This window comes from Dipodomys merriami, unplaced genomic scaffold (genome assembly GCF_024711535.1).
Source record: "Dipodomys merriami isolate MVZ:Mamm:240054 unplaced genomic scaffold, mDipMer1.0.p SCAF_1, whole genome shotgun sequence".
Lineage (NCBI taxonomy): Eukaryota > Metazoa > Chordata > Mammalia > Rodentia > Heteromyidae > Dipodomys > Dipodomys merriami.
The window spans coordinates 435,022-461,593 of NW_027202270.1; the positions used below are offsets into that span (position 1 = coordinate 435,022).

General features: G+C 54.9%; 1 protein-coding gene across 4 annotated transcripts in view; it reads left to right on the forward strand.

The window, feature by feature from the left end:
* Positions 1-20,631, forward strand: part of Hdlbp (high density lipoprotein binding protein) — a 72,711-nt gene extending 52,080 nt beyond the window's left edge. For all 4 annotated transcript variants that reach the window (XM_070001028.1, XM_070001110.1, XM_070001240.1 and 1 more), the window contains exons 17-28: positions 6,000-6,218; positions 9,464-9,685; positions 9,769-9,987; positions 11,400-11,538; positions 14,145-14,290; positions 14,922-15,026; positions 15,243-15,377; positions 16,169-16,312; positions 19,134-19,319; positions 19,569-19,685; positions 19,857-19,985; positions 20,162-20,631. In XM_070001028.1, coding sequence (XP_069857129.1) covers positions 6,000-6,218; positions 9,464-9,685; positions 9,769-9,987; positions 11,400-11,538; positions 14,145-14,290; positions 14,922-15,026; positions 15,243-15,377; positions 16,169-16,312; positions 19,134-19,319; positions 19,569-19,685; positions 19,857-19,985; positions 20,162-20,248 — 1,848 coding nt within the window. In that variant the 3' untranslated portion in view covers positions 20,249-20,631. The remainder of the gene's footprint in view (positions 1-5,999; positions 6,219-9,463; positions 9,686-9,768; positions 9,988-11,399; positions 11,539-14,144; positions 14,291-14,921; positions 15,027-15,242; positions 15,378-16,168; positions 16,313-19,133; positions 19,320-19,568; positions 19,686-19,856; positions 19,986-20,161) is intronic.
* The last annotated feature ends 5,941 nt before the right edge of the window (positions 20,632-26,572 follow it).

The window sequence follows — 26,572 nt, forward strand, 5'->3', positions numbered from 1 at the left end:
GCCCCAAACCAACATTTAATTTTTTTTTTTTTTTGCATTTTCTGGTATTAAGGTTTCTTTTCAGGAGCTTGCTTTTTCTTTCTTTCTTTTTTTTTTTTTTTTTGGTCCAGTCGGGGGCCTGACCTCTGGGCCTGGGCGCTGTCCCTCAGCTCTTCAGCTCAAGGCTAGCGCTCTACCACTTGAGCCATAGCGCCTATTCCGGCTTTTTTTTTTTTTTTCCTGTTTATGTGGTGCTGAGGAGTCGAACCCAGGGCCTCATGCATGCAAGGCAAGCGCTCTACCACTGAGCCACCTTCCCAGCCCAGGAGCTTGCTTTTTCTTTTTTTTTTTTTTTTTTTTTTTTTTTTTTTTTTTTTTTTTGGGGTCCGGTCGTGGGGCCTGAACTCTGGGCCTGGGCACTGTCCCTCAGCTCTTCAGCTCAAGGCTAGCGCTCTACCACTATGAGCCACAGCGCCACTTCTGGCTTTTTTCTTTTTGCTTATGTGGTGCTGAGGAATCGAACCCAGGGCCTCGAGCATGCAAGGCAAGCGCTCTACCACTGAGCCACCTTCCCAGCCCGCTTGCTTTTTCTAATGGAAGCTTTTTTTTTTTTTGTCGGTCATGGGGCTTGAACTCTGGGTTTAGGCGCTGTCCCTCAGCTCTTCAGCTCAAGGTAAGCGCTCTATCACTTGAGCTACAGCACCACTTCCAGTTTTCTGGTGGTTTATTGGAGATAGGAGTCTCATGGTCTTTCCTGCCCAGGCTGGCCTTGAACCATGATCCTTAGATCTCAGCCTCCTGAGTAGCTAGGATTACAGGCATGAGCCACCATTGCCTGGCTAATGAAGCTAGTTTTAACTGATATTTAACAAATGTGATTAAACCGCATTTATTACAGTCTCCATATTTTTATTTTATTTTATTTTTTTATTTTTATTTTTTAAATTTTTTTATTGTAAAGATACAGAGGGTTACTGTTACATGAGTAAGGTAATGAGTACACTTCCTATTGAGCATTGTTACCCCCTCCATTGTTTTCCCCCTACCATCCCTACCTTCCCTACCTTCCCCGAGGTTCTTTTTTTTTTTTTTTAAATTGTGATTAAGTGATTACATAATTTCCTGAATTTCATAGTATTGTGGAATAATGATGCTTATTTAAAGTCACAAGTTCATTCTAACTTTCCTGGAGCAAATTGTCCATCACAGTCTATAACATATAACGGTGTACACATATACACCATACATGTGATCAGCAGCATGGGGATATTTAGTAGTGGTTCGACCAGATGAGTGGGAGTTCTTTGGTTTTTTTGAAATCCTGTTAGTTTTGTCGTATCACCTAACATTTTGGATTTAGCATCCACTTATCAGGGAGACCATGTACTGTTTGTCTCTTTGCTCTTGGCTTACCTCGCTCAACATGATTCCTTCTAGCTCCATCCATTTCCCTGCAAATGCCATTATTTTGTCATTTCTAATGGCTGCTTAATATTCCATTGTGTATAGATACCACAATTTTTGGATCCATTCATCTGTGGTGGGGCATCTGGGTTATTTCCATATCCTAGCTATTGAGAACAGTGCTGCAATAAACATGGAGGTGTACGTGTCCTTGTATATTGGTTCCTGTTGTTCAGGGCAGATGCCTAGAAGTGGTATGACTGGGTCGTAAGGGAGGTCAATCTTTAGCTTTCTAAGGACCCTCCAGACTGCTTTCCAAAGCGGTTGTATAAGTGTGTACATTCCCACCAGCAGTGTAATAGGGTTCCTCTTTCTCCACATCCCCTCCAGCATTTGTCGTTGGCTGATTTGTGGATGTGGGACATTCTGACTGGTAAGGCGGTATCTCAGGGTTGTCTTTATTTGCATTTCCTTCACCATCACCACCAGGGATGATGAACATTTCCTCATGTGTTTCTTTGCCATTTTTATTTCTTCATTTGAGAAGTCCCTCTTGAATTCCCTTGCCCATTTAGCAATTGGTTTGTTAGGTTTGGGAGGGATTAGTTTCTTGAGTTCCCTGTATATACAGGATGTTAACCCCTTGTCTGATATATTGCTGGTAAATATTTTTTTCCCAATTAGTTGATTGTCTTTCTAGCTTGGTTGCGATAGATTTAGCTGTGCAGAAGCTTTTTATTTTAAGGTAGTCCCATTTGTCGAGTCTCTCCAATTTGTTGTGACCCTGGGACTCTGTTCAGGAAGTTCCTTCCTGTGCATATTTTTATTTTAGTAAGATATGCTTAATAGAGTGGACCATGATAACTACCGTTTTTTGTTTTGTTTTGTTTTTGTTTTTGCCAGTTGTGGGGCCTGAACTCTGGGCCTGGGCACTGTCCCTCAACTCTTCAGCTCAAGGCTAGCACTCTACCACTTGAGCCACAGCACCACTTCTGGCTTTTTTTTTTTTTTTTTCCTGCTTATGTGGTGCTGAGGAATTGAACCCAAGGCCTCATTCATGCAAGGTGAACACTCTACCACTGAGCCACCTTCCCAACCCAACCACCAGTTTTTGTACTACTGATTGCTTTAGTCAAGTTGCACAATGTACCCCAAGTGACTTTTGTGCCAGGTTCTACCCCTGTTCCTGACTTTGTTCCCAGTTCTTGCCTTTAAGTCCATGTGTTAGCCACACCCACAGTAGTTTGTTCATGGTTATTTAAATAATCTAGGGTTTGCCATTCTGGAGTGATTCACTCCCTTGTGTGATGTGTAGTCCATTTTCCCCATGTCTGAAGGCTCCTTGTGAGGTGTGTGTGGTCTTACTTACCTGTTGGTTTATTGTTTGTCTCGTGTTTGTGCACATGTGCTCACGCATGTGCTGGTGCTGGACCTTACACTCAGCACCTGGGTGCTGGCCCCTTAGGTTTATTGCTCAAGGTTGGCACCCTACAACTTGAGCTCTACTTCTGGCTTTTTTGGGGGGGGTGGCAGTCCTGGGGTTTGAACTCAGGGCCTAGGCACTGTCCCTGAGCTGCTTTTGCTCAAGGCAAGCATTCTACCACTTGAGCCACGGTGCCACTTCCAGCTTTTTCTGTTTATGTGGTACCGAGGAATCATGCATGCTAGGCAAGTACTCTTCCACTACATTCCTAGCCCCACTTCTGACATTTTGATGGTTAATTTGAGATAAGAGTCTCATGGACTTTCTTGCCCAGTATGGCTTGCAGGCCTGAGCCACCCATGCTAACCATGTTCGGATGTGTCTTTGTGTTTCTTAGAGCTACTTAGATATGTAGGTCTCAAGTTTTGAATTTTCATCAAATTTTAGTTGCTAATTTCTGGGCTGTTTTTGTTGTTTCTTCTCTGTCTTTCTGTCTCCCTTTCTCCCTCCCTCTCCCTCTCCCTCCGAGCCCCTCCCCTTCTTCCTATCACTTTCCCCCTCCCCCCTCGTTGTTTTCTTTTTGTTTTTGCTGGTCCTAGGGCTTGAAATCAGGGCCTTGGCGCTGAGTTTTTTTATTCAAGAATAGTGCTGTACTTGAGTCATAGCTTAGCTCTACTTCTGGCATTTTGGTGGTTAATCAGAGATAAGGGTCTCAATTGGGCGCTGGTGGCTTACTCCTGTAACCCTAGCTGCTCAGGAGACTGAGATCTGAGGATCTTGGTTCAAACCAGCCTGGGCAGGAAAGTCTGTGAGACTCTTCCATTAACCACCAGAAACCAGATGTGGCTTTGTGGCTCAAGTGATAGAATGTTTGCCTTGAGCTGGAGCTCAGAGACAGTGCCCAGGCCCAGAGTTCAAGCCCTACAATCGACCCCAAAAAAAAGGAAAAGGACCTGTCCAGTTGCACTTTTGGAAGCGGTGCTGTGGCTCAAGTGGTAGAGTGCTTACCTTGAGCTGAAGAGCTCTAGGACAGCACCCAGGCCCAGAGTTCAAGTCCCAGGGCCGACGACAACAACAACAACAAAAAGTCTCATACAGCCGGGGCACTTGTTGTTCAGGCCTGTCATCCTAGCTACTCAGGAGGCTGAGATCTGAGGATCATGGTTCAAAGCCAGCCCAGGCAGGAAAGACTATGAGATTCCTATCTCCAACAAACCACTCAAAAACCGGAAGTAGCACTGTGGCTCAAGTGGTAGAGCACTTGCCTTGAGCTGAAAAGCTGAGGGACAGTGCCCAAGCCCAGAGTTGAAGCCCCACAACCGACCCCCCCCCCCCAAAAAAAAAAGTCTCATAAACTTTCCTGGCTCCTGGGCTGTCTTCCAATGTTGACCATCAGATCTCAGCTTCCTAAGTAGCTAGGATTATAGGCACGAGCCATCAGTGCCTCATTTGTATTATATTTTTAATTGCTTACTTTTGCTCTATAAAGAATTTTGAGCCAATGTTATGCTGAGATATTTTTCTTTTAGTGTATGTGTGTGTGTGTCTGTGTGTGTGAGAGAGAGATTAGGGGTGGTTCCTGCTAGGTAGACATTCTACCACTTGAGCAATTTCCTCAGTCTTTTGGGTTTTAGTCATTTTTCATAGGGTCTCTCCCCCCTCTTCCACTCTCCCTCCCCTCCCCTGCCCTTGCCCCTGCCCCTGCCCCTTCTCCTTCTCCTTCTCTCTCCCTTTGCCAGTCTTGGGGCCTGAACTCTGGGCCTGGCACTGTCCCTGAGCTTTTTAGCTCAAGCCTCACTTCCGGCTTTTTTTTCTTTTTTGCTTACGTGGTGCTGAGGAATCGAACCCAGGGCTTCATGCATGCAAGACGAGCACTCTACCACTGACCCACCTTCCCAGCCCCATACTTCTGGCATTTTTGGCAGTTAATTGATGATAGTCCCACAGACTTTCCTGCCTGGGTAGCTTCTAATCATTTTCCTAAGTTCTCAGCCTCCTGAGTAGCTAGGGTTACACGCATGAGCCACTGGCATCCAGCTGGGTTCATTTTTTTTTTTTTTTTTTGGTCGGTCATGGGGCTTGACCTCTGGGCCTGAGTGATGTCCCTCAGCTCTTCAGCTCAAGGCAAGCGTTCTACCACTTGAGCCATAGTACCACTTCCCGTTTTCTAGTAGTTAATTGGAGATTAGTCTTTGGTTTGCATTTTTATCTGGGCCAGCTTAGATTGCAATCACTCTATTTCCCCTTCCTACATAGCTGGATGACTGTTGTGGGTCACTGCACCCAACTTCTGAATAGCTGGATGACTGTTGTGGGCCACTGCACCCAACTTCTGAAGTTTGTTAGATAGGATCAGAGCTGTTTCGCTTCCAAGCCCAAATGTCTACCAGTGCTGAGGCTAGGCCCTCCTTGCTCACTGTACCAACTGCTCAGAAAACAGGCTGTTTTCTGACTGCTGAGGACAGGGTGTTTGCTCTCTCCATGTTATGTGCTTCGGGCTGTGAACTAGTCTTCCAGCTGCCTCAGCCCCTGGCTACTGGCTGTGTCCTCATCTCTCAACACTGTAGCATCCTGACAGTCATACAGCTCCCGGTGTTTTCTGCCACCATTATCTGGAACTGTAATTTTAGATAGAAGACAACATCATCTCTGCTGTTTCATCTTTTCAAGAATCAAGTCCTCTAGTTTTCTTTATTTTTATTTTTATTTTTTTGTCAGTTTTGGGACTTGAACTCAGGGTATGGGAGTGTCCCTGAGCCTCTTTGTGCTCAAGGCTTAGTGCTCTGCCACTTGAGCCACCATACAGCTTCTGGTTTTTGAGTGGGTAATGGGAGATAACTGTCTCTCCAGGACTTTTCTGCCCTGGCTGGCTTTGAACCACAGTCCTCAGATCTCAGCCTTCTGAGCAGCTAGGATTACAGGCATGAGCCACCAGCACCCAGCCAGAATCTTTTTTAATAGGAAAGTTTATCTTTAGCCATATTGTGCTTGCCTCTGCTAGCTAGTACCAGAACTGACTAAAGAAGTAGAGCCCTGTATTGTGTGGTCTAAGTCGAGGCTTTGCTTCTTGGTCCCCCAGCTCCCACAGCCTCAGCACACCTCTGAGAGGCTCCAGGTTCTGATTCTTCAGACATCTCCCAACGTGGCAGAGCTCCATGTGTGTGATTTTCTCCTGACATGTGTTTGGTTTCAGGCCAACATAGCCGAGGTGGAGGTCTCGATCCCTGCCAAACTGCACAACTCCCTTATTGGCACAAAGGGGCGTCTGATCCGCTCCATCATGGAGGAGTGTGGTGGGGTCCACATTCACTTTCCCGTGGAAGGTTCTGGAAGCGACACAGTTGTCATCAGGGGCCCTTCCTCAGATGTGGAAAAGGCCAAGAAGCAGCTCCTACACTTGGCTGAAGAGAAGGTAAGCCCTTGCCGTTACTCCCTCTGCTCTGTAGGTAATCCTGAAGACCTGCCTTGTGTTGGGTCAGGAAACAACCCTTTGATGGGCCTTTCTGTCTCCTTGACTTGCCCTTGCTTGCGACTTCCTAGTACAAATGCCTGTGTAGACAAAGAAAATTTGTTCTTTGGTTTATTACAAGGGCTTGTTTGTTTGGTGAGCAGTGAGGTACTGCTTAAACGTCAGCTTTATAGTCAGTGGAAGGACTTTCTTGGTAGGTTTTGTTTGTTTCCTATGCCGCTCCAGGGGCTTGAACTTACTTGGCCTTTTAGCTCAGCACTGATGTTTTACTACTTGAGCCACACCTCCAGTTCCAGCTTTTTTGCTGATTGGTTGGAGATAGTCTCACAGATTTTTTTCTCCTGGGCTGGCTTCAAACTTCAAATCTCAGACTTTTGAGTAGCTAGGGTTATAAGCATGAGCCACAAGCACCTGGCTGTTTGTGTTGGGCACATAAGGCAAGCATTCTTCCACTTCAATCACTCTTGAGTTCTTGCTGCTGTGAGTTTTGACAAACATACAGTCACTGTGGTCCACTGCCATCAATACATGGTACCACCACTGTTTGTGATAGCTGGCTTCCTGGGAAGAGCCCTTCTGCATTCCTTTTAACCTGTTTGGCTGTTCCAGATCCTTGGCCTTTGTACACATCTTAGAATCAGCCTGTCAGATGTGGTTGGAGTTGTGACAGAGATCGAATCAGAGGGGTTTGCACCTTAGCAATTTTTAGGCTTTAACCCATTTATCTCGTGTGTGTGTGTGTGTGTGTGTGTGTGTGTGTGTGTGTGTGTGTGTGTGTGTGTGTGTGTGTGTGTGTGTGTGTGTGTGTGTGTGTGTGTGTGTGTGTGTGTGTTGTGAATTCATTGTGCTTTGTAGGTTTCCACATACAGATTTTAAATGTGTGGTGTTGGTTTATTCCTGTTATATGTTTTTCAGTGATACTGTAAAAGGTTCTGTTTTTCTAGTTACTGTTGTTACCCTGTGGAAATAAAATTTGACTTTTTCTTTGTAGTCTTTTTTTTGTACTGGAGAAAACACAAATAGAAATCCTGTTATCTAGCCAGGGACGGTGGCTCCCGTCTGTAATCCTAGCTACTCGGGAAGCTGAGACCTGAACACAGTGGGAAGCCAACCCGGGCAAGAAAATCCTAAAGACTCTTATCTCCCATAAACTACCTAGAAAAAGTCAGAAGTGATTCCATGGCTCATGTGGTAGAATACTAGCTTTAAGCACAAAAAGCTCAGGTGCAGTGCCCAGGTCCTGAGTTCCAGCCTTAGGACCACCACCAATACCTCCCACCTCCACCCTCACCCCCCAAATCATCATCTATGAGTTGTATTCTTGTCTTGTGTTGTGCAGGTCCCCTAGAGCTTTCTAGAAATAGAGCTAAGGGCATAGTCTTACCTTGTGTGTCTTTGATAGTGTGATCTGCTCGCTGTAGAATTCCCCTTTGTCTCTGAGTTTATACAGTTTTGGGAGGAGTGAGTATTGGATTTTGTCAGATCCATTTTTTTTTTTAACCTCCTAATGTGATTTTTGTTGGTGGCAGTGGTGGTCATGGGGCATGAGCTCTGGGTCTGGGTGTTGTACCTGAGGTTTTGGGGGTTTTTTTTCCACATAAAGCTAGTGATCTACCACTTTGAGCACACCTGCCCAGGTTGGCTTCCCACTGAGATCCTCAGATCTCAGCCTCTTGAGTAGCTAGGGTTACAGGCATGAGCCACTGGTACCTGGCTTTCTCATCTTTCTTTATTTCTCTTCTGCTCATGACCAGTACTCTACCACATGATATGCCTCTACTTCATGCTTTTTTTTATGGTTAATTGATGTTAAGATCAAATCTCATATTTGTCAGCTTAGCCTGGCTTCAAACTTCAGTTCTTAGAGTTAGCCTCTTATATAGCTATGTTGCATGAGCCATAGTACTCGGTTCTGATTTTTTTTTTTTTTTTTTTTTTTTTTTGGTTGGTCATGGGGCTTGAACTCTGGGCCTGGGTGCTGTCCCTGAGCTCTTCTACCACTTGAGCCACAGCACCACTTCTGGTTTTCTTTGCTTTATTGGAGATAAGAGTCTCATGGACTTTCCTGCCCAGGCTGGCTTTGAACTGCTATCTTCAAATCTCGGCCTCTTGAGTAGCTAGGATTACAGGTGTGAGCCACCGGTGCCTGGCTATAATTATTATTATTTTTTAGACCATTAGTGTTCTGTTTGTATATTTAACCAATCTCTTGGTTTTGATGATTATTTCCGTTTTTTGAGAGTCTTAGTTTGTATCCAAGAGTAACCTGGGACTTTCAGTCCCCTTGCCTCTATTTCCCAAGTGTTGTTATTATAGGCATTGGCTTTTTTGTGTGTGTGCCAGTCCTGAGCCTTGAACTTGGGGCCTGGGCACTGTTCCTGAACTTTAACACACTACCACTTGAGCCACAGCTACTTCCTTTCTGGTGGTTAATTGGAGGTGATGCCCAAGCTGGCTCTGAACTTGGATTCTCAGATCTTAGCCTCTTCAGTAGCTAGCATTAAAGGAATGAGCTACCAGTGCCTGGCCAGGCATTGGCTTTGAAATAATGTTGATGTGTGTGAATATCTGCCTCAACCAAATTGGTTGTTTAAGCTATACAGTTTTTTTTCTGTATTCTTCATGGTGTGCTCCAGGTACAAACAAACAAAATAGCAGGATGTGCCTTTGTGGCTTTCTGTTTTGCAGCTTAACTCTATGCGGAGCACTGGTATACATAAGGCACTCCAAGAGCTTTTGCTGCTCTCTGCCTTCTTGGCAGAGCCCTTCTCAGCTGTGGCCTTGGTAGCTGGAGATGCCCCAAGCTTGACCTGAGAGTTTTTTTAGTTAGGCTAGTCTGGAGGGAAGATGCTGGCCCAGCAGTGCTTTGTGTTGGTTTGGTATGGAAGCCAGTAGATGAAGGCAGTTCTGCAGTAGAGCTCCTCAGGCAGTGGCTTGGAGATGCCGATCATATGCCGATCATCGCAGATTCGTGGCAGAACCAATTGTAGTTCTGTGTGTCTCCACAGTTAGGCCTCTTTGCCCAGACTGTCTTCTGAGGTCAGGTGCCGTTGGCCCCCCTTGGGAGTGTGACGCTGTACAATTAGCGGTGCTCACCGCATGCCATGTCCTCTAGGCTTTCTCATTCACTTGTGCTGTGCTACAGGCAGGTGGTGTGGGGCTAAAATATGTGGAGTTGATTTCTGCAGCAAACCAAGAGCTTCACCGTGGATATCCGAGCCAAGCCAGAATACCACAAATTCCTCATTGGCAAAGGGGGTGGCAAGATCCGCAAGGTGCGTGACAGCACCGGAGCGCGCATCATATTCCCAGTAGCTGAGGACAAGGACCAGGACCTGATCACCATCATAGGGAAGGAGGACGCTGTCCGCGAGGCGCAGAAGGAATTGGAGGCCTTGATTCAGAACCTGGTAGGAAGTGGGCCTTGGCTGTTGACTCTGTTCATGCCATGGAGGGTGGGACCATTTTTCATTTTCTTCTCTCAACACCTCAGGATAATGTGGTTGAAGACTACATGCTGGTGGAACCCAAGCACCACCGCCATTTTGTTATACGAAGAGGCCAGGTTTTGAGGGAGATTGCTGAAGAATATGGTGGGGTGATGGTCAGCTTCCCACGCTCAGGCACACAGAGTGACAAGGTCACCCTCAAGGGCGCCAAGGACTGTGTGGAGGCGGCCAAGAAGCGCATTCAGGAGATCATCGAGGACCTGGTGGGTTCCTGGCCGGGCTCGTATTTCCAAAGTCCACTCAGGAGTGAGTAGCTGCTGGGCCTCATGCACATCCCTGCTTCTGGCCTCATAGTGACTGACAAGCGGCCTTTTTATTTTTAAGAAAGTATCTAATGAGCTGGGTGCCAGTGGCTCACACCTGTCATCCTAGCTAGTCAGGAGGCTGAGATCTGAGAATCGTTCTTCAGAGCCAGCCTGGGCAGGAAAGTCCATGAGACTCTTAGCTCCAGTAAACCACCAGAAAACTGAAAGTGGTGCTGTGGCTCAAGGGGTAGAGCACTGGCCTTGAGCTGAAGAGCTGAGGGACAGTGTCCAGGCCCAGAGTTCAAGCCCCACGACCAACAAAAAAAAAGAAAGAAAAGAAAATATCCAGCAATCCTATTCGAAACCATCTGGGAAAGACAAATCTGAGAGACTCTAATGTCCAACTAACCAGCAAAAACAGTATGAAGGTGAGGCTCAGTGGTAGCACAGCCTTGAGCAAAAAAGCAAAAGGGTAGAGAGCCAAGACCAGGGTTCAAACCCAGTACCAGCACACGAACGGAAGGAAAGAAAGAGGTGGGAAAGTAGGGGGAGGGAGGGGAAAAAATACGATCTTGAAAGGACCTATTTTTTTTCTTTGTAGCAAAGGGCCCAGACTGAAGGATAGGAGGGTATCAGTGAAGCAGTAGAAGAGTCACATGAGAGCACCTGGGTTTTCTAAAGCAGCCTTAAGCGCATGTCCCTTCCTCTGGGACCTTCCTTCCTGCGGCCCACGGGGCCTGATGCCCTCTGTGGGATGGCCTGGTGGCCTCAGGGAGTCCCAGGCTGTAACAAGAAAAGGCCACCTTGCGTGCACGTGCCTCCGGGCAGCTTGCTGTGGGGGGACAGTGCTTCCTCCTCCCGTGTTTACTAGACAGTTTCTTTTTCTATCTTTTTTTTTTGTCAGTTGTGGGCTGAATTCTGGGCCAAAGCTCAGGGAATCCTGAGCTCTTCAGTTCAAGAAAAGTGCTCTACAATTTGAGCCACAGCACCACTTCCAGTTTTCTGTGCTTTTTTGGAGAGTCTCACAGGGTTTCCTGCCCAGGCTGGCTTTGAACCTTGGTCCTCAGATCTCAGCCTCCTGAGTAGCTAGGATGACAGGCATGAGTCACCAGCACCAAACTTTTAGTAGATATTTTCTATTCAAGCTATGCGGTAGATGGCTGAGGATGTTTGTGCTATAGGCAGTCGGTGTTTTCTATCTCTGGCTCTTCTGCAGGAAGAAGGCTGCCTCCTTGGCCATGTCTGTGTTGGGTCCCCATGCAGGAGTCCTTCCTCAGCCATGTGGACCCTCCCACCAGGACACCAAAGAGGATGGAATATTGACCTGAGGGTTTTGAGCTCTGCTCTTTTTTCTTTGTGCTTCTGTTCAGGAAGCTCAAGTCACAGTGGAATGTGCTATACCCCAGAAGTTCCATCGATCTGTCATGGGCCCCAAAGGTTCCAGAATCCAGCAGATCACTCGGGATTACAATGTCCAGATTAAGTTCCCTGACAGAGAGGAAAACCCAGGTGGGTCCTTTGCCCCTGTATTGACAGTGCCATTTCTGCGAGTCAGCTCTGTGCTCCTGTGCTGCTGTCCTGCCCTGTGTTGTGGTGCGGGAGGGGGCTTGGCTGCCGCTTGTGGTTTTAAGGGCCTTCCAGAGGTTCAGGACAGCTTCCTACCTGGTCTTGGGCCCTGTGTGTGCTCCCAAGAGGAGCCAAGTGTTGTCAGTGTCTTCCTGGAGAGCACTGAATGAAGCTCAGCTCCACTGGTGTTCAAGACATCACTTACTTGACTTCACTCGGAGACCCAGAGCAACCTCTGCCTGCTGCACAGCACTGTGCATGTGTCCCTGTGGGGGCTCCATCCTGTTCTCCGAAGGGCCTTTTAGCTCCCGGGTGAGAGCAAACGTGCATTCTTTGATGGCACAGGAGGTCAGTAAGACCCAAGTGGCTGCCTTTCTGCTTGTTATGTGGAAGGGGGTGTGTGCACTACAGTGCCTTGTCCTGGGATCTCCATGAAGGAGGCACACCCCCTGTGGAGTCCTGTCCTGGGATCTCCGTGGGCTTGGCCCTGCAGTGACCCTGTAGCCTGCCACAGCATTGCTGTCGCAGCACCCCTGGCCCTTGTCACACACGGCCATTTCAGCTTATTTGCTATTTGTGTAGGAAGCTAATTAAACCCACTTGCCTTATCTGCATACCATCTCTATGTAGTTCTTTGAGCAGTTTACTTTTGATACAGTTCACACTTAGTCAAGAACCACACATAACATAAAGCTGCATCTGTTTTCCTACGCTCCAAAGTCAAAAAATGTTTTTTCAACCCTTTCCCTATTCCTATGTTTTCTCCTGAATCAGTTGAGTGAAATTTTTAGACATATCTCTAAAGTGGATAATTCTTAAGGCTCCAGACATTCTCGTAAAACAGTGGCACATTCATCAAAGTTACACAGCAGTATTTAGTCCATAGACAGTATTATAGTTGGCCAGTATTAAAAGTATCCTTCAGCCAGATGTCAGAAGGCTAGCCCAGGCAGGAGTTTCTTTTTTTTTTTGGGGGGGGGGGGGGTCTGGTCGTGGGGCCTGAACTCTGGGCCTGGCCGCTGTCCCTCAGCTCTTCAGCTCAAGGCTAGTGTTCTATACCGCTTGAGCCACAGCGCCACTTCCGGCTTTTTTCTTTTTTCTTATGTGGTGCTGAGGAATCAAACCCAGGGCCTCATGCATGCAAGGCAAGCGCTCTACCACTGAGCCACCTTCCCAGCCCCAGACAGGAGTTTCTTAAGACCCCATCTCACACAATAAACTGAGTGTGGTGGTTCATACCTACGGTCCCAACTAGGGGACCAAATAGGCCTAAATAGGGATTGTGATCCAGGCCAGCCTCAGCAGAAACAAGAGACCCTATGCAAATAGGACTAAAGGAAAAAGGGGGGCTGGGAAGGTGGCTCAGTGGTAGAGTGCTTGCCTTGCATGCCTGAGGCCCTGGGTTCCATTCCTCAGTACCCATACACAGAAAAAGCCAGAAGTGGCGCCATGGCTCAAGTGGTGGAGTGCTAGCCTTGAGCAAAAGATGCTTATGAACAGCACCCAGGCCCTGAGTTCAAGCCTCAGGACTGGGGAAAGAAAGAAAAGGAAAAGGGGATCAGGTTATGGCTCAAGTGGCAGAGTGGCTGCCCAGGAAGTCCTGCAGAGCGCTGCCCGGTAACTCACACCTGTAGTCCCAGCTACTCAGGAGGCTGAGATCTGTCTGTGGATTGGATTCCAAGCCAGTCCAGGTAGGCAAAGTCCATGAGGCTCTCATCGTAAGTACCCACCAGAATGCCAGGAGGGATGCACACATTTCCACAGAGCCTCCAGCCAGCCTCCCTATTCTGATGGCCTCATTTTGGATTCTACTTCCTTAGGTTAGAATCTGACCTGTCCCTGAATACACTCTCAGATTTCTCAAACGCTGTCCAGGGTTGCTCCCCGTACCTGACTGCATGGCAGTCCCTTGCCCTGGTGCACTCTGCCTCGTGGTCAGGCTCCACACATGCTGTGGGGCCGATCACTGCTATCTCCTTCAAGTCTTAGGTTGTTAACATGGCTCTGTTAGTTGAGAAAAGGGGTGGAGCACCAGACGCTGACGGCTCACGCCTGTATCCCTAGCTGCTGAGGCTGAGATCTGAGGATCGCAGATCAAAGCCAGCCCAGGCAGGAAAGTTTGTGACGCTGTTATCTCCAATTAACCAACAAACTGTTGAAAGAGGAGCTATGGCTCAAGTGGTAGAGCACTAGCCTTGAGCATAAAAGCTCAGGTATGGTGCCCCAGCCCTAAATTTAAGCCCCAGGATCAGCACCAAAAAAAAAGGGGGGGGGATGTGCAGGGCTGCGTGTGCGCGTGCACACGGGAGGGGGCTACCTGTTCACTGCTTTAAAGGTAAGAGAGGGAGATAAGCTTGGCTCTCTGCCCCCACCCTGCCCTAGCAGCTTCCAAGAGCAAGTGTCTTCCCACCCCAAGGCCCAAGCGGCGGGTCCACCCTGCCCTAGCAGCCTCCAAGAGCAAGTGTCTTCCCACCCCAAGACCCAAGCGGGTCTTGACAGACGTTGAATGTGCTCACGACATGACACTGGCTGCTTTTCCTGTTCTCCAGGGCAGAGTGCAGAGCCAGCCATCCAGGAGAATGGCGATGAGGCCGGGGAGGGCAGAGAGGCCGACCCCGGCTCTCCCAGGAGGTGCGATATCATCATCATCTCAGGCCGGAAGGAGAAGTGTGAAGCCGCCAAGGAAGCCCTTGAGGTGCGTTTGTCCCCCTGCTCCCCAAGGGCGGAGCTTCCCACCTGGCCCGAGCCTGCTGACACAGACTGGCTGTGCTCAGCTGTCACAGCCCCAGGGTGGCCACTTCCCTTTCCAGGACCTGCAGTCTACAGCTCCTCCCATGGACCTCCGGCGGCTGGGCCCTGGGCAGGGGGGCTGTGGAGAGGTTTCGTTAGCAGTATGTGATTGGTCTCAGGATCCATTGACTTCTGAAGTGTGGGTGTAATCTAGCTCAGGCTTCGACATAACTGAGTCATCTATGGGGCGGGTACTTGTTGAGCAGTGGCCCTGTGTTGGGTCCTGTCAGAAGCACTGTGGCACCACAGTGCAGGAAGGTGCGCAGTGACCTGTGAGTCAGAGCAGGAGCCTTCCAGGAGAGTCTCTTTGCCACGGCCGTCAGAGCATCAGAGATGTCCGTGTGTCCTGCGCCTACCTCTTCCCGTTGGGGTACAGGCTGACTCCTCAGACTGTGTCTGTGTTTGTTCTTCATGAGTGGTCCAGGTAGCATAGGCACACTGACAAAAGGTTGCAGAAAGACGCTCTTGTCCTCAGGCTCGTGGGGCAGGAAACCTGCCCTCTATTCCTGGCCAGCCTTCACTGTCTTCCTCTGCAGGCATTGGTTCCAGTCACCATTGAAGTGGAGGTGCCCTTTGACCTTCACCGATACATCATTGGGCAGAAAGGCAGCGGGATCCGAAAGATGATGGATGAGTTTGAGGTAAGCTCCTGTCCTTGGAGTCGCTAGAGATTTCTCCCATCTGGCCTTCAAAGTGCTGTTGTTGATCAGTTCATGCGCCTCTGCTGACTCCTGGCTGAGCACTGGCCTCCCCGCCAGTCCCCCCTCGCGGCCCTCCACACTCCCCCCCTCTGAGTCCCAGGCCTGCGACTGTATGCTGGGGCCACCACGTAGTCTCCTTCCTGCCTGACAACCCAGGTGACTATACACGTCCCGGCCCCCGAGCTGCAGTCTGACATCATTGCCATCACCGGCCTGGCTGCGAACCCGGGCCGGGCCAAGGCCGGCCTGCTGGAGCGGGTGAAGGAGCTTCAGGCTGAGCAGGAGGACCGGGTAAGCCATCTTGGGCCACAGGAGGGCAGAATCATTACATGCCCGGGAGGCTTTCTGCAGCTTGGCCCTCGGCCCAGTACACTTCAGACTCCTGGATCAGAAGGGAGGCCAGCGGGTCCTGCCGTGCGTTCCTGACAACACACTAGCAGCACCCTGGAGTCCTTCATGTGGGAGGGGTGGAAGGCAAAGTTCAAAGAGCTCGGCCCTTCTAAGGGAATCAAGTTGTGTTTTCCCACAGAACAGTCTGCTGATGTGACAGAATTCTGAAGCCTCAAAGCCTTCTCGCATGCTGTGACCATGCCCTGAATTGGTCTCTAGCCAGATCTCACCTCAGGCCATGGGGGGCCACAGCTGTCTATTCCCTGGACACTCTTGGCCTTTTTCATACCAAATCCTGAAAGATTCAGAGTGTTTTCCTTAAACTGATTCATCTTAACTGTAGTTGGCAAATTCACCGTGTAGCACCAAGAGCTTGAGCAGCTCATTTCCTGCCCTGAGCTTCCTGAGGAAGTGCTGGCCTCCCCATAGCAGCCTGCTTCAAACACAGCATCACCTGGAGTGGGTGTGAGTGGTCAGGGTCTCTGGTGCTCACTTGGACAGATGATGGAGTGTGGCAGGAGTCAGGCAGAGAGGTGCCTGGCTCTTTAGGGTCAAAAGTGCTAAATGCCAGCTGTAAGCAGGGATATCTGGCTGGTGTTTGTCAAGGCTGCACTGGAATGGCTGTGGGTGCACCGGCTTCGTTGTAGATGGAGTGCTCTCCACCTCATTCTCCTCCCTTGTTTCTTTCATAGGCTTTACGGAGTTTTAAGCTGAGTGTCACTGTAGACCCCAAATACCATCCCAAGATTATTGGGCGGAAGGGGGCAGTCATCACGCAGATCCGCCTGGAGCACGATGTGAACATCCAGTTTCCTGATAAGGATGATGGGAGCCAGGTGAGGGGGAGGACTCCCTGGGACTCGGGGAGCACTTGGCGTGTGCGCGGGGAGCACTTGGCGTGTGTGCGCAGGGAGCACTTGGCGTGAGCGCGGGGAGCACTTGGCGTGTGTGCGCAGGGAGCACTTGGCGTGTGTGCGTGGGGAGCACTTGGCGTGAGCGCGGGGAGCACTTGGCGTGTGTGCGCAGGGAGCACTTGGCGTGTGCGCGCGGGGAGCACTTGGCGTGTGTGCGCGGGGAGCATTTGGCGTGTGTGCGGGGAGCACTTGGCGTGTGTGCGCGGGGAGCACTTGGCGTGTGCGCGCGGGGAGCACTTGGCGTGTGTGCGCGGGGAGCATTTGGCGTGTGTGCGGGGAGCACTTGGCGTGTGTGCGCGGGGAGCACTTGGCGTGTGCGCGCGGGGAGCACTTGGCGTGTGTGCGTGGGGAGCATTTGGCGTGTGTGCGGGGAGCACTTGGCGTGTGTGCGCGGGGAGCACTTGGCGTGTGCGCGGGGAGCACTTGGCGTGTGTGCGCGCGGGGAGCACTCGGCGTGTGTGCGCACGGGGAGCACTCGGCGTGTGTGCGCGCGGGGAGCACTTGGCGTGTGCGCGGGGAGCACTTCGCGTGTGTGCGCGGGGAGCACTTGGCGTGTGCGCGGGGAGCACTTGGCGTGTGCGCGGGGGGAGCACTTGGCGTGTGCGGGGGGAGCACTTGGCGTGGGCGCGCGGGGAGCACTCGGCGTGTGCGCGGGGAGCACTCGGCGTGTGCGCGGGGAGCACTCGGCGTGTGCGCGGGGAGCACTCGGCGTGTGCGCGGGGAGCACTCGGCGTGTGCGCGGGGAGCACTCGGCGTGTGCGCGGGGAGCACTCGGCGTGTGTGCGCGGGGAGCACTCGGCGTGCGTGTGCGGGGGGAGCACTCGGCGTGCGTGTGCGGGGGGAGCACTCGGCGTGCGTGTGCGGGGGGAGCACTCGGCGTGTGCGCGGGGAGCACTTGGCGTGTGCGCGGGGAGCACTTGGCGTGTGCGCGGGGAGCACTTGGCGTGTGCGCGGGGAGCACTTGGCGTGTGTGGGCTTTGCCGCCCTAGCTTCCACCTGGGCCCGGACCAGGCAGGGCTTCTTTGGTCTGATTTTAGCTTGAGGCTGAGCCAGGGTTTAGTGCTTGCATTCAGGATGAGGTTTCAATGCCATATGCCATCGGGAGCCTTGGGCATTTCCACACTCCTGATAGGCAAGCCAGGCCTCAGCTGGGTCCTTCCTGAGCCTTGTCCCTGCATGCACAGCTGTCCTCCAGGGTCTCCCGTCTCTGCAACTCTACGTCCCTCCTGTTGCGCTCACATGAAGTGGAGAGGGTAGGGCAGCCCCGTCTCACCTCCACCTCCACTCACACAGACTTCCAGGTCCCTCTCTCCCTTAAGCTTGGCTGTCCTGCTGCCAGTGCTGCTTTTGGATGTGATCCAGCTCTGTTCGACACTACTGTAGTCCAACAAACTGATGGTCAGGGCCACTGAGCCCAGGAGAGCAAGTCTACTGTACCACGTCTTTTTTTTGCCAGTCCTGGCACTTGAACTCAGGGCCTGGGCACTGTTCCTGAGCTTCTTTTGCTCCCAAGGCTAGCAAGCACTCTTACCACCTGAGCCAAGTGCCACCTCTGGCTTTTTCCTTGTATGTGTTGCTGAGGAATCGAACCTGGGCTTCATACATGTAAGGCCAGCCCTCTACCACTGAGCCACATTCTCAGCCCCCAATTTTTATTTGTATTTAAATCTTTTAGTGGCTTTACTTTTAATATAAAGGTGATATACAGAGGGGTGACAGTTACATAAGTCAGATGATGAGTATGGCTCTTTTTGGGCAATGCCACCCTATCCCCCACTCTCTCTCAGTTTTATCCCTCCTGTCCCTGCCAACAAGTTGCATGGTTCATTTTCAGCACAATGTCTAGTGAGTACCACTGCTTTACTCACGATTAAAAAGGCCTGGTCTTCCTTTGAGGCTGTTTTAGGTGATATTCATGACGGGCAGTGGCACGAGCACCTCCTTTTCATATTCAGACTTCCCACGTGCAGCAGCTCAGACCCCCTGCTGGAGGAGGTGTCCGCTGTGCCTGCCCCCAGCGAACCTACCTCCTCTACCACCTGGCCTTCGCTTGGACAGCAGGGCCTCCAGCTGCTGTTCTCCGATCCCCTGAGTGTCCCTTGCTTCCCTCTCAGATCCTGGGACATTTTGGCTTACCTCCAGGCTTTTGTTCTGTGGCCCTACTCAGAGTGTTTTGCTGTGAACCTGTTTCCACTGTTGTGAAGATGAGGGGTTACAGCTATGTTGTTTACACGGCTCCTTCTGTATGCCCTGTATGCCTTTGCTCCCTTCTTTCCAATGTGATGGTGCCCATCTGTGTGAGATGAGCGGCCTGAACTGGGGGTCAGGGAGCTGAGGAGAGCTGGGGAGAAGGCAAGGTCTGAGGGATTGGGTGCTCTGTGAGAGTGGGCGCGCCTTCAGGCAGGCGCGAAGTAGAGGCTGAGGGGCGTAGCCTCTGTTCCACAGTGGTCTCTGACCGGTACCTACTGTCTGGACTCCATTTTTGTGGTCGGCTGCCTTTCTGCTCTTGTGTCTTGACTGTCTTTTTGGTGGTGATCAAGGACTGGCACTGATCAGACACTGTTCACCTGCTGTTTCACGTCAGCCACGTGACATGCACCTGTGCCCATGCCTTCTTTTCTGAGGTGACACGCGTTTCCTTACCCTAGGGGCGGGCGGCCTGTGTGCCGGGCCCTCCAGCCTTGGCTTGTGGTGGAAAGACCCAGAGAGCCTCCCCTCTCTGACTGCGTTCTCCTCTCTTGAGGCCCAGGACCAGATCACCATCACCGGGTATGAGAAGAACACGGAAGCTGCCCGAGATGCCATCTTGAAAATTGTGGGTGAGCTTGAGCAGATGGTTTCTGAGGACGTCCCGCTGGACCACCGTGTCCATGCCCGCATCATTGGTGCCCGGGGCAAAGCCATCCGCAAAATCATGGATGAGTTCAAGGTGAGCCCCAGAGCCAACTGGAAGCTCAGCGTTGAGGGTCCACGCTGTGTCAGGACAGGGGGAGCCGGCGGTCCCTGTCTGAGGAGTCACCTCAGGCGCAGGAGGGGCCGGTGGGCGCATCTGGGGCACTCTGCTTTCAGCTGGTGGGGTCGCACAGACAACATGGACCTGCACGCTGAAGCGGCCACCTCCAAGTGTCTGTGAACTCGGAGCCCTCTCAGATGCCTTCTGCGGTCCTGTGTCTTCCAGGTGGACATTCGCTTTCCGCAGAGTGGAGCTCCAGATCCCAACTGTGTCACTGTGACAGGGCTCCCGGAGAACGTGGAGGAGGCCATCGACCACATCCTTAACTTGGAGGAGGAATATGTGAGTCTGGGTGGGCGGGGCCTCACGAGGGCCTCGGCCGAGCCAGGAGGCAGCCCGCTCCACACGGCCTGGGTCCTGGCCGGGGGAGACGTGGAGGTGCAGGGGTGAGCTGCTGGGTGGCTCGGTTGAGCTGGGCTCCAGACTGACCCACACCACCCTGCACCCCTGCAGCTGGCCGACGTGGTAGACAGCGAGGCCCTGCAGGTTTACATGAAGCCCCCGGCACACGAGGAGTACAAGGCCCCCTCCAAGGGGTTCGTGGTGCGGGACGCTCCCTGGACTGCCAGCAGCAGTGAGAAGGTCAGGTGACACTTCCTCCCATCTGGGAGGGGGGCTGGCTGGCGATGGCCCAAGAACCAGTGAGGAGCAGGGGAAAGTGTGTCTCCTGCGCTTCCTGGGGTCACAGCGGTGGCTTCAGGAACCGCTCAAGCCGGGAGAGCAGTGCCAGGCTAAAGCTGTGTCTTCCCGCTCTACAGGCTCCTGATATGAGCAGCTCCGAGGAATTTCCCAGCTTTGGGGCTCAGGTGGCCCCTAAGACCCTCCCTTGGGGGCCCAAGCGATAATGAACAAAAGGCAGAAAGCTCTCCAGCCTGCTGACCTGAACCTAGCCACACCACGGTTTGTCTCAATCTGACCCAGCAGCTGGACCCTGGTAAATTGTTGACGCTCTTTCCCCCTCCCCGAGGTCTCGCAGTGAAGCCTGGTTGGTAGCCAGTGGGCTCAGCCACCTGCCCCTGGCACTGTGCTCTGGGACAGGCACACTTTTCAACACTAAGCAAAGTAACTGAGCATCTCCTGATAACACAGACTCCAGCTTCCTGGCCCAACCCAGCATGCAGTCAGCACTCTGACCTCCATTACCAGAGCTCCACGGCAGCGGCTAGGAGTCGACTTCCTGTGTCATGACCTCAGGAAATAAATTTCCTTGACTTTATAAAAGCCAAAATGTTTGCCCTCTTCCTTTCCCAACTCCTTCCCACGGGCTCTCTGTCGGCCAGACCCTCTTTGTGGAACATGGTCAGCTCCTCTAACTGCCAAAGTCTGCTTAGCTCAGGCCACAGGGTGGGGGGCCGAGGCTGGAGACCAGGGCGTCCAGCACCGATCGTACCATGTGGGTCCGACGTCCCTGCAGGCCTCGGCTCCACGCGGAGGTGGGGCCGCGCATGTCTGCTCCCCGGCCTTCTGTGGCAGGGAGCAGGAAGCCTGCTCCCCCTTGGGCGGGGGTGCTTGCCTCTGATGCCGTCTCCACTCGCCCCCCGTGGCCCAGCCCGGGCACCTCGTGTTCAGTCGCCTTCTTTCTACCTCAGCAGTGCGGTAGTGTTGTCGTGCGTAGTTTATTTCCCTCCCCCAAGTCTCCTTCTGGTGGTTGGTCCTGGCTGGCTGCAGTTGGATGTGGGCCCTGTGTGTGGACTGGAGCAGGGTTGGAGTCTGGTCAAGTGTGGTTGGTCCTGGTTGGCTGCAGTTGGATGTGGAATGGAGCAGGGTTGGAGGCTGGTCCTGCATGGAGTGCTCTCTCCCTTCCCGCTCCCATGCGACTGGCCCTCGAAGGCTCAAGCTGGGCAGGCCACAGGCACTGATCCCAGGTTGCTGGCTTTAGAGGCAGGTGTCACAGTCCTGGTTTAAGTAAAGAGAAGCTGTCGATTCGCTTAATTGCAAAAAGAAGCCAAGTAAGAGGCAGAGGACCCTCCCAGCCTCGGTAGATTCTTTCATTTCGGTGTGGCTTGAATACAATCCGGGGCTACAGGCCCCCCACCAGGAAAGGTATGGGGACTGAAGACGTGCTTTAGTAGCCCTAGTAAGTGTCCTGTCCCAGATGTGTGGGCTCCTTAGACAGCCAACTTATGCCCGTTTCCTAGCCCGCCCTAGGGATGGTCTCTGCTCTGAGTTGGGCTTAAGCACACCAGCAGTTGCCACTTTGGGTACAGCATCTGCTCGGCTGGGTAGCAGCTAGCCTGAGGCTGGGCAGATGGGACCGGGAGCAAAGGCCAGGGCTCCCACCAGTCCCCCAGGGGGCCTTGCTCCTGGGGACCTTGAGGGAGGTCTGCATGAGCTTGAGGTGTTTTCCTGTTGGTCATATTGCTTCCTTCCTCTTCCCCTGCTCCTCTGGTACCCACCCCACCTCTCCTCTTCCAACAGTCCCTTCCCTTCCCCCAGAAGGTCATTTTTGAACACGTCTCCATTTATTGCCATGTGCTGTAGATGTGAGTCCCATCCAAAGCTGTTCAGGGCCTTCTTTTCAGTCGTTTCTGACCTCCTGCAATTTGAACTGCTGGGGCTGAGCAGGGGTGGGCAGAGCTTTTTCTTCCTTGTTGATGTCTTCCATGCCCTATGTTTCCATAGAAACATCCATCCCTTGGCCTTAACTTTGGAATTTGGAGATTATATGCAAATATGTGTAAAGGCTCATAAATATGGATGACACTGGAATTTTATAAATTCTAAAATAAAACCAAACCTGGATGCTGTAGAATGGGACTCAATTTATTGTGTGCTCTCCTTCCTGGGCCACCGTCTGCTGTGATACTCCAGCTGTTTGCAGTGCTGCTGCTGTGGCCTCCTGTGCTCAGTGGGAGAGTCGGCCTCCTGGGATGGAGCTGGCGGAGTCTTGGCGGTGGCCCTTACGCCTGGCACTGGCTTCCACCAGTCCATCACCACGCTGCAGCTTTCCTTTCCTTGGCTCAGGATTGAGTTCTCCATCAGTTTCAGGAAGGGGTCCCAGAGTCCAGGCAACCTGGAGCGCTCCAGGACAGGCCTAGTTTATGGGCTTGGCTGATGGAAAGCCACAGAGAGGAAGCCAGGTTAAGCAGGAAGGACTACTCAAGACTGGCTCACACCTGTAATCTCAGTCAGCTGAGATCAGAGGATCACGATTTACAGCCAGTCCAGGCAGAAAAGTCCATGAGACTCATCTCCATTTAATCACCAGAAAACCAGAAGTAGAGCTGTGGCTCAAGGGGTAGACCACTAACCATGAGTGAAAAAGCTCACCGATAGCGCTACATCCCTGAGTTCAAAGACCTTTTGAGGCAGGAGATTCCTGAAAGTGGCAAGAAGAGGAGCAAGGTAACTAATACACACATCCACACCATCCCCAGTAGCCCCATCTCCACCTGAAAAATAGCCCAGAAGCTCCTGTCAAAGCCAAATGTACCTCAAGCCAGGCCCACGCCGCCTGGGAGGGACCTCCAGCCAGCAACCAGAGCCTAGGCCCAAGTCCAGTGGAGAGAGTCACGGTTCCACAGCTCCACCCATGGATGAAGCCATGAGTCCTGGGCCAAGAGTGTCCACACACGCACTCTTGGTTACGTGAAACTCTGGGGTGAAGATCTTAAAGGTCACAACAAAGACACCGATTTCACTGCACATGCCCTCCCCCTCCCGGGCCCGCCTCACGGCTGCTCGGTGTGGTTTATTTCATCAGTCCAGTGCTGCTGTCCCCAACCTCCCTGGCAGAGTCCTTGCACAAGGCCAGGACCGGCACTTCTAACAAGGCAGGTAGCATGTCACATGTCCAAAACTGCCACTGGCTGTGGCCAGGATGAGCCAGTGTCTCCTGAGCCAGGTGTTGCCCGGGTTGCGGGTGGGTGGGAGGAGGCACTGTCCACGGAGGGAACCTTTTATTTTGATGTTTTTGTCAGTTCTCCTTCTTAAGGCTGCCCTGTGTACATCCCACACAGTGGACACGATTCATTTAAGGTTTATTCCAGCATAATCGGCAGTGGAGGAAGAAGACAAACTTGCATCCCAACAGTACACGGATGGATGCCAAGTTAGGAAATGCGTTAGCCGGGAAAGGTCAAAGCTGTCCTGTGCTGGGCACTGGTGGCTGACACCTGTAATCCTAGCTGCTCAGAAAGCTGCAGTCTGACATTGTGCAGGAAAAACAAGTGTGGTTCAAGTGGTAGAGCACCAGCCATGAAAGAAAAAAGCTCAAGGCCCTGAGTTCAAGCCACACCAAAAAGAACAAATCCGAGACAGCATGGTGATGTGCTGCATGCTTTCTGTTTACGAGAGGCCTCGTTCTATGCCTTCTCCATCTCTGTGTTCTCTCCTGACGCCAACTGCGGGGGTGCCTTGAGCCCCGATGCGGGTGCAGGCGGCGGGAGCTGCAGGGCGGCACCGCGGGCACCGCAGAAGGGTCAAGAAGCAAGAGCGGGGCGGGAAGGTGGCTCAGCGGCAGAGGGTGCGATCCCCAGTCCCACATGCACAAAGAAGGCCGGAAGTGGCGCTGTGGCGCAAGTGGTAGAGCTGAGGGACAGCGCCCGGGCCCAGGACTGGCAGAAAAATAAATAAAAGAGGACTGGGAGGACACGGACATGAGGCGGAAGATGGACGGCCTGTGGCCTTGACAGGAGTCGGGCCACGGAGGGCGGGCAAGATGAGCGGAGGGCGGGGCGCTGCGGGCGGGCCCGGGGCTCCGCAGGGCTTTGTGGGGTGACCCACGGCCCAGGGCGTGCTCCCGCCCTGCTCCTGCCCCACCCGGGTCCTCCTGAGCCCCGGCCCTTCCGAGCCCCGCCCCCGAGCCCGGCCCTTCTGAGCCCCGCCCCGTCCCTCCGAGCCCCGCCCCTCTGCCTCCGAGCCCCACCCCTCTGAGCCCCAACGAGCCCCGCCCCTCTGAGCCCCAACGAGCCCCACCCCGTCCCCCCGAGCCCCACCCCTCTGAGCCCCTCCGAGCCCCGCCCCTCTGAGCCCCACCCCTCTGAGCCCCAACGAGCCCCGCCCCTCCGAGCTCCGCCCCACTGAGCCCCGCCCCATCCCCCCGAGCCCCGCCCCTTCGAGCTCCGCCCCGCCGAGCCCCATCCCGCCCGCCCCTCCAAGCTTCGCCCCGCCCCGCCGAGCTCCACCCCGCCCCGCCGAGCCCCGCCCCTCCTAGCTTCGCCCCGCCCCGCCGAGCTCCGCCCCGCCCCGCCCCTCCGAGCCCCGCCCCACCCCGCCCCTCCGAGCTTCGCCCCGCCCCGCCGAGCCCCGCCCCGCCGAGCTCCGCCCCACCCCGCCCCTCCGAGCCCCGCCCCACCCCGCCCCTCCGAGCTTCGCCCCGCCCCGCCGAGCCCCGCCCCTCCGAGCTTCGCCCCGCCCCGCCGAGCCCCGCCCCGCCCCGCCGAGCTCCGCCCCACCCCGCCCCTCCGAGCCCCGCCCCGCCGAGCTCCGCCCCGTCGAGCCCGGAACCCCGCCCCTCCGGAGGAGCTCCCGGTCTCCCCCCCCCCCCCCCCCCCCCCCCGGCTCCTCCCGTTGCGGGACGCCCGCCAGAACAAGGACCCCGACGCTGCTGTCCGGAGTCGGCCGCGGGGTCTCCACCCAGCCCGCCGAGCCCGGCCGAGAGCGGCGGCCACGAAAGCGACGACGAGGCCGAGCCGCGGCGCGGGAGCGGCTGCGGGCTGCGGCCCCGGGCCCCGTCGCCGGCCGGGCGGGACCCGCGGGGAGCTGCGGAGCACCCGCGCTGCCGCTGGGCGGCCTCCGCACCGGTGTGGGGTCAGCGCGCGTCCTTCGGTCCTTCGGTTCCCTAAGCCCGGCCAGGCCGCGTCCCCGGGGACCGCCTCCCCCCCACCCCCCGCCGGCCCCGGGGACCGCCTCCCCCCCCACCCCCGCCGGCCCCGGGGACCGCCTCCCCCCCCACCCCCGCCGGCCCCGGGGACCGCCCACCCCTCCCCCGCCGGCCCCGGGGACCGCCTCCCCCCCCACCCCCGCCGGCCCCGGGGACCGCCTCCCCTTGTCCCAGGGCCCCGCCCAGGGAAGAGGGAGGAGCCGCTGCGCTGGCCCCCGTCGCCCCCCCCCCGTCGGCCCCCGTCGCCCCCGTCGGCCCCGTCGCCCCCGTCGGCCCCCGTCGCCCCCCCCGTCGGCCCCCGTCGGCCCCCGTCGGCCCCCGTCGCCCCCCCCGTCGCCCCCCCCGTCGGCCCCCGTCGGCCCCCGTCGCCCCCCCCGTCGCCCCCCCCGTCGGCCCCCGTCGGCCCCCGTCGCCCCCCCCGTCGGCCCCCGTCGGCCCCCGTCGCCCCCCCCCCGTCGGCCCCCGTCGGCCCCCGTCGACCCCCCCGTCGCCCCCCCCGTCGGCCCCCGTCGGCCCCCGTCGCCCCCCCCGTCGGCCCCCGTCGGCCCCCGTCGCCCCCCCCCGTCGGCCCCCGTCGGCCCCCGTCGACCCCCCCGTCGGCCCCCGTCGCCCCCGTCGGCCCCCGTCGCCCCCCCCCCGTCGGCCCCCGTCGGCCCCCGTCGGCCCCCGTCGGCCCCCGTCGCCCCCCCCGTCGGCCCCCGTCGCCCCCATCGCCCCCGTCGCCCCCCCCGTCGGCCCCGTCGCCCCCCCCTCGTCGGCCCCGTCGCCCCCATCGCCCCCCCCCGTCGGCCCCGTCGGCCCCCCCTCGTCGGCCCGGTCGCTCCCATCGCCCCCCGGCGTCCGCGTCCGCAGACACAGCGACCCTGGCCAGGCCTGCGCAGGCGGCGTCCATCAGAGGAGGACGCTGCCGGGCCGAGCGGCAGGCCGGCGCCCTGTCAGCACCCCGCAGCGCCTCCTGTTGCATACAGCTCCGCGCTCGCTCGGGTGGGCCGTGGGGTCCTGGGGACCAGATGCCAAGCCGAGGGCCGCCCCTGGGCGCCCCTGGCTGGGTGGGCTGGGTGCGCAGAGCTGGCTCGGCGGGGCCCAGCTGCCTGGTTGGGCTCTTGGCCCCGCCTGGGGCCGCCGTGGGGACAGAGCCGAGCCCCTCAGCGGCGCGGCCCAGGGAGGTTGGCCCTGCTGTGCAATGGCTCTGGACATGTCCTTCCAGCAGCCGCTGGCCTGGGGGCCCTGACATGCCAGGGCCTTCCCACACCCCGCGCCAGGACCTCCCGGCCCGGCCTATCCCACAAGTGCTACGGCTACGACCAGACCCAGCCGCCTAACCCACCAGGCCTGTGCCTGTCTC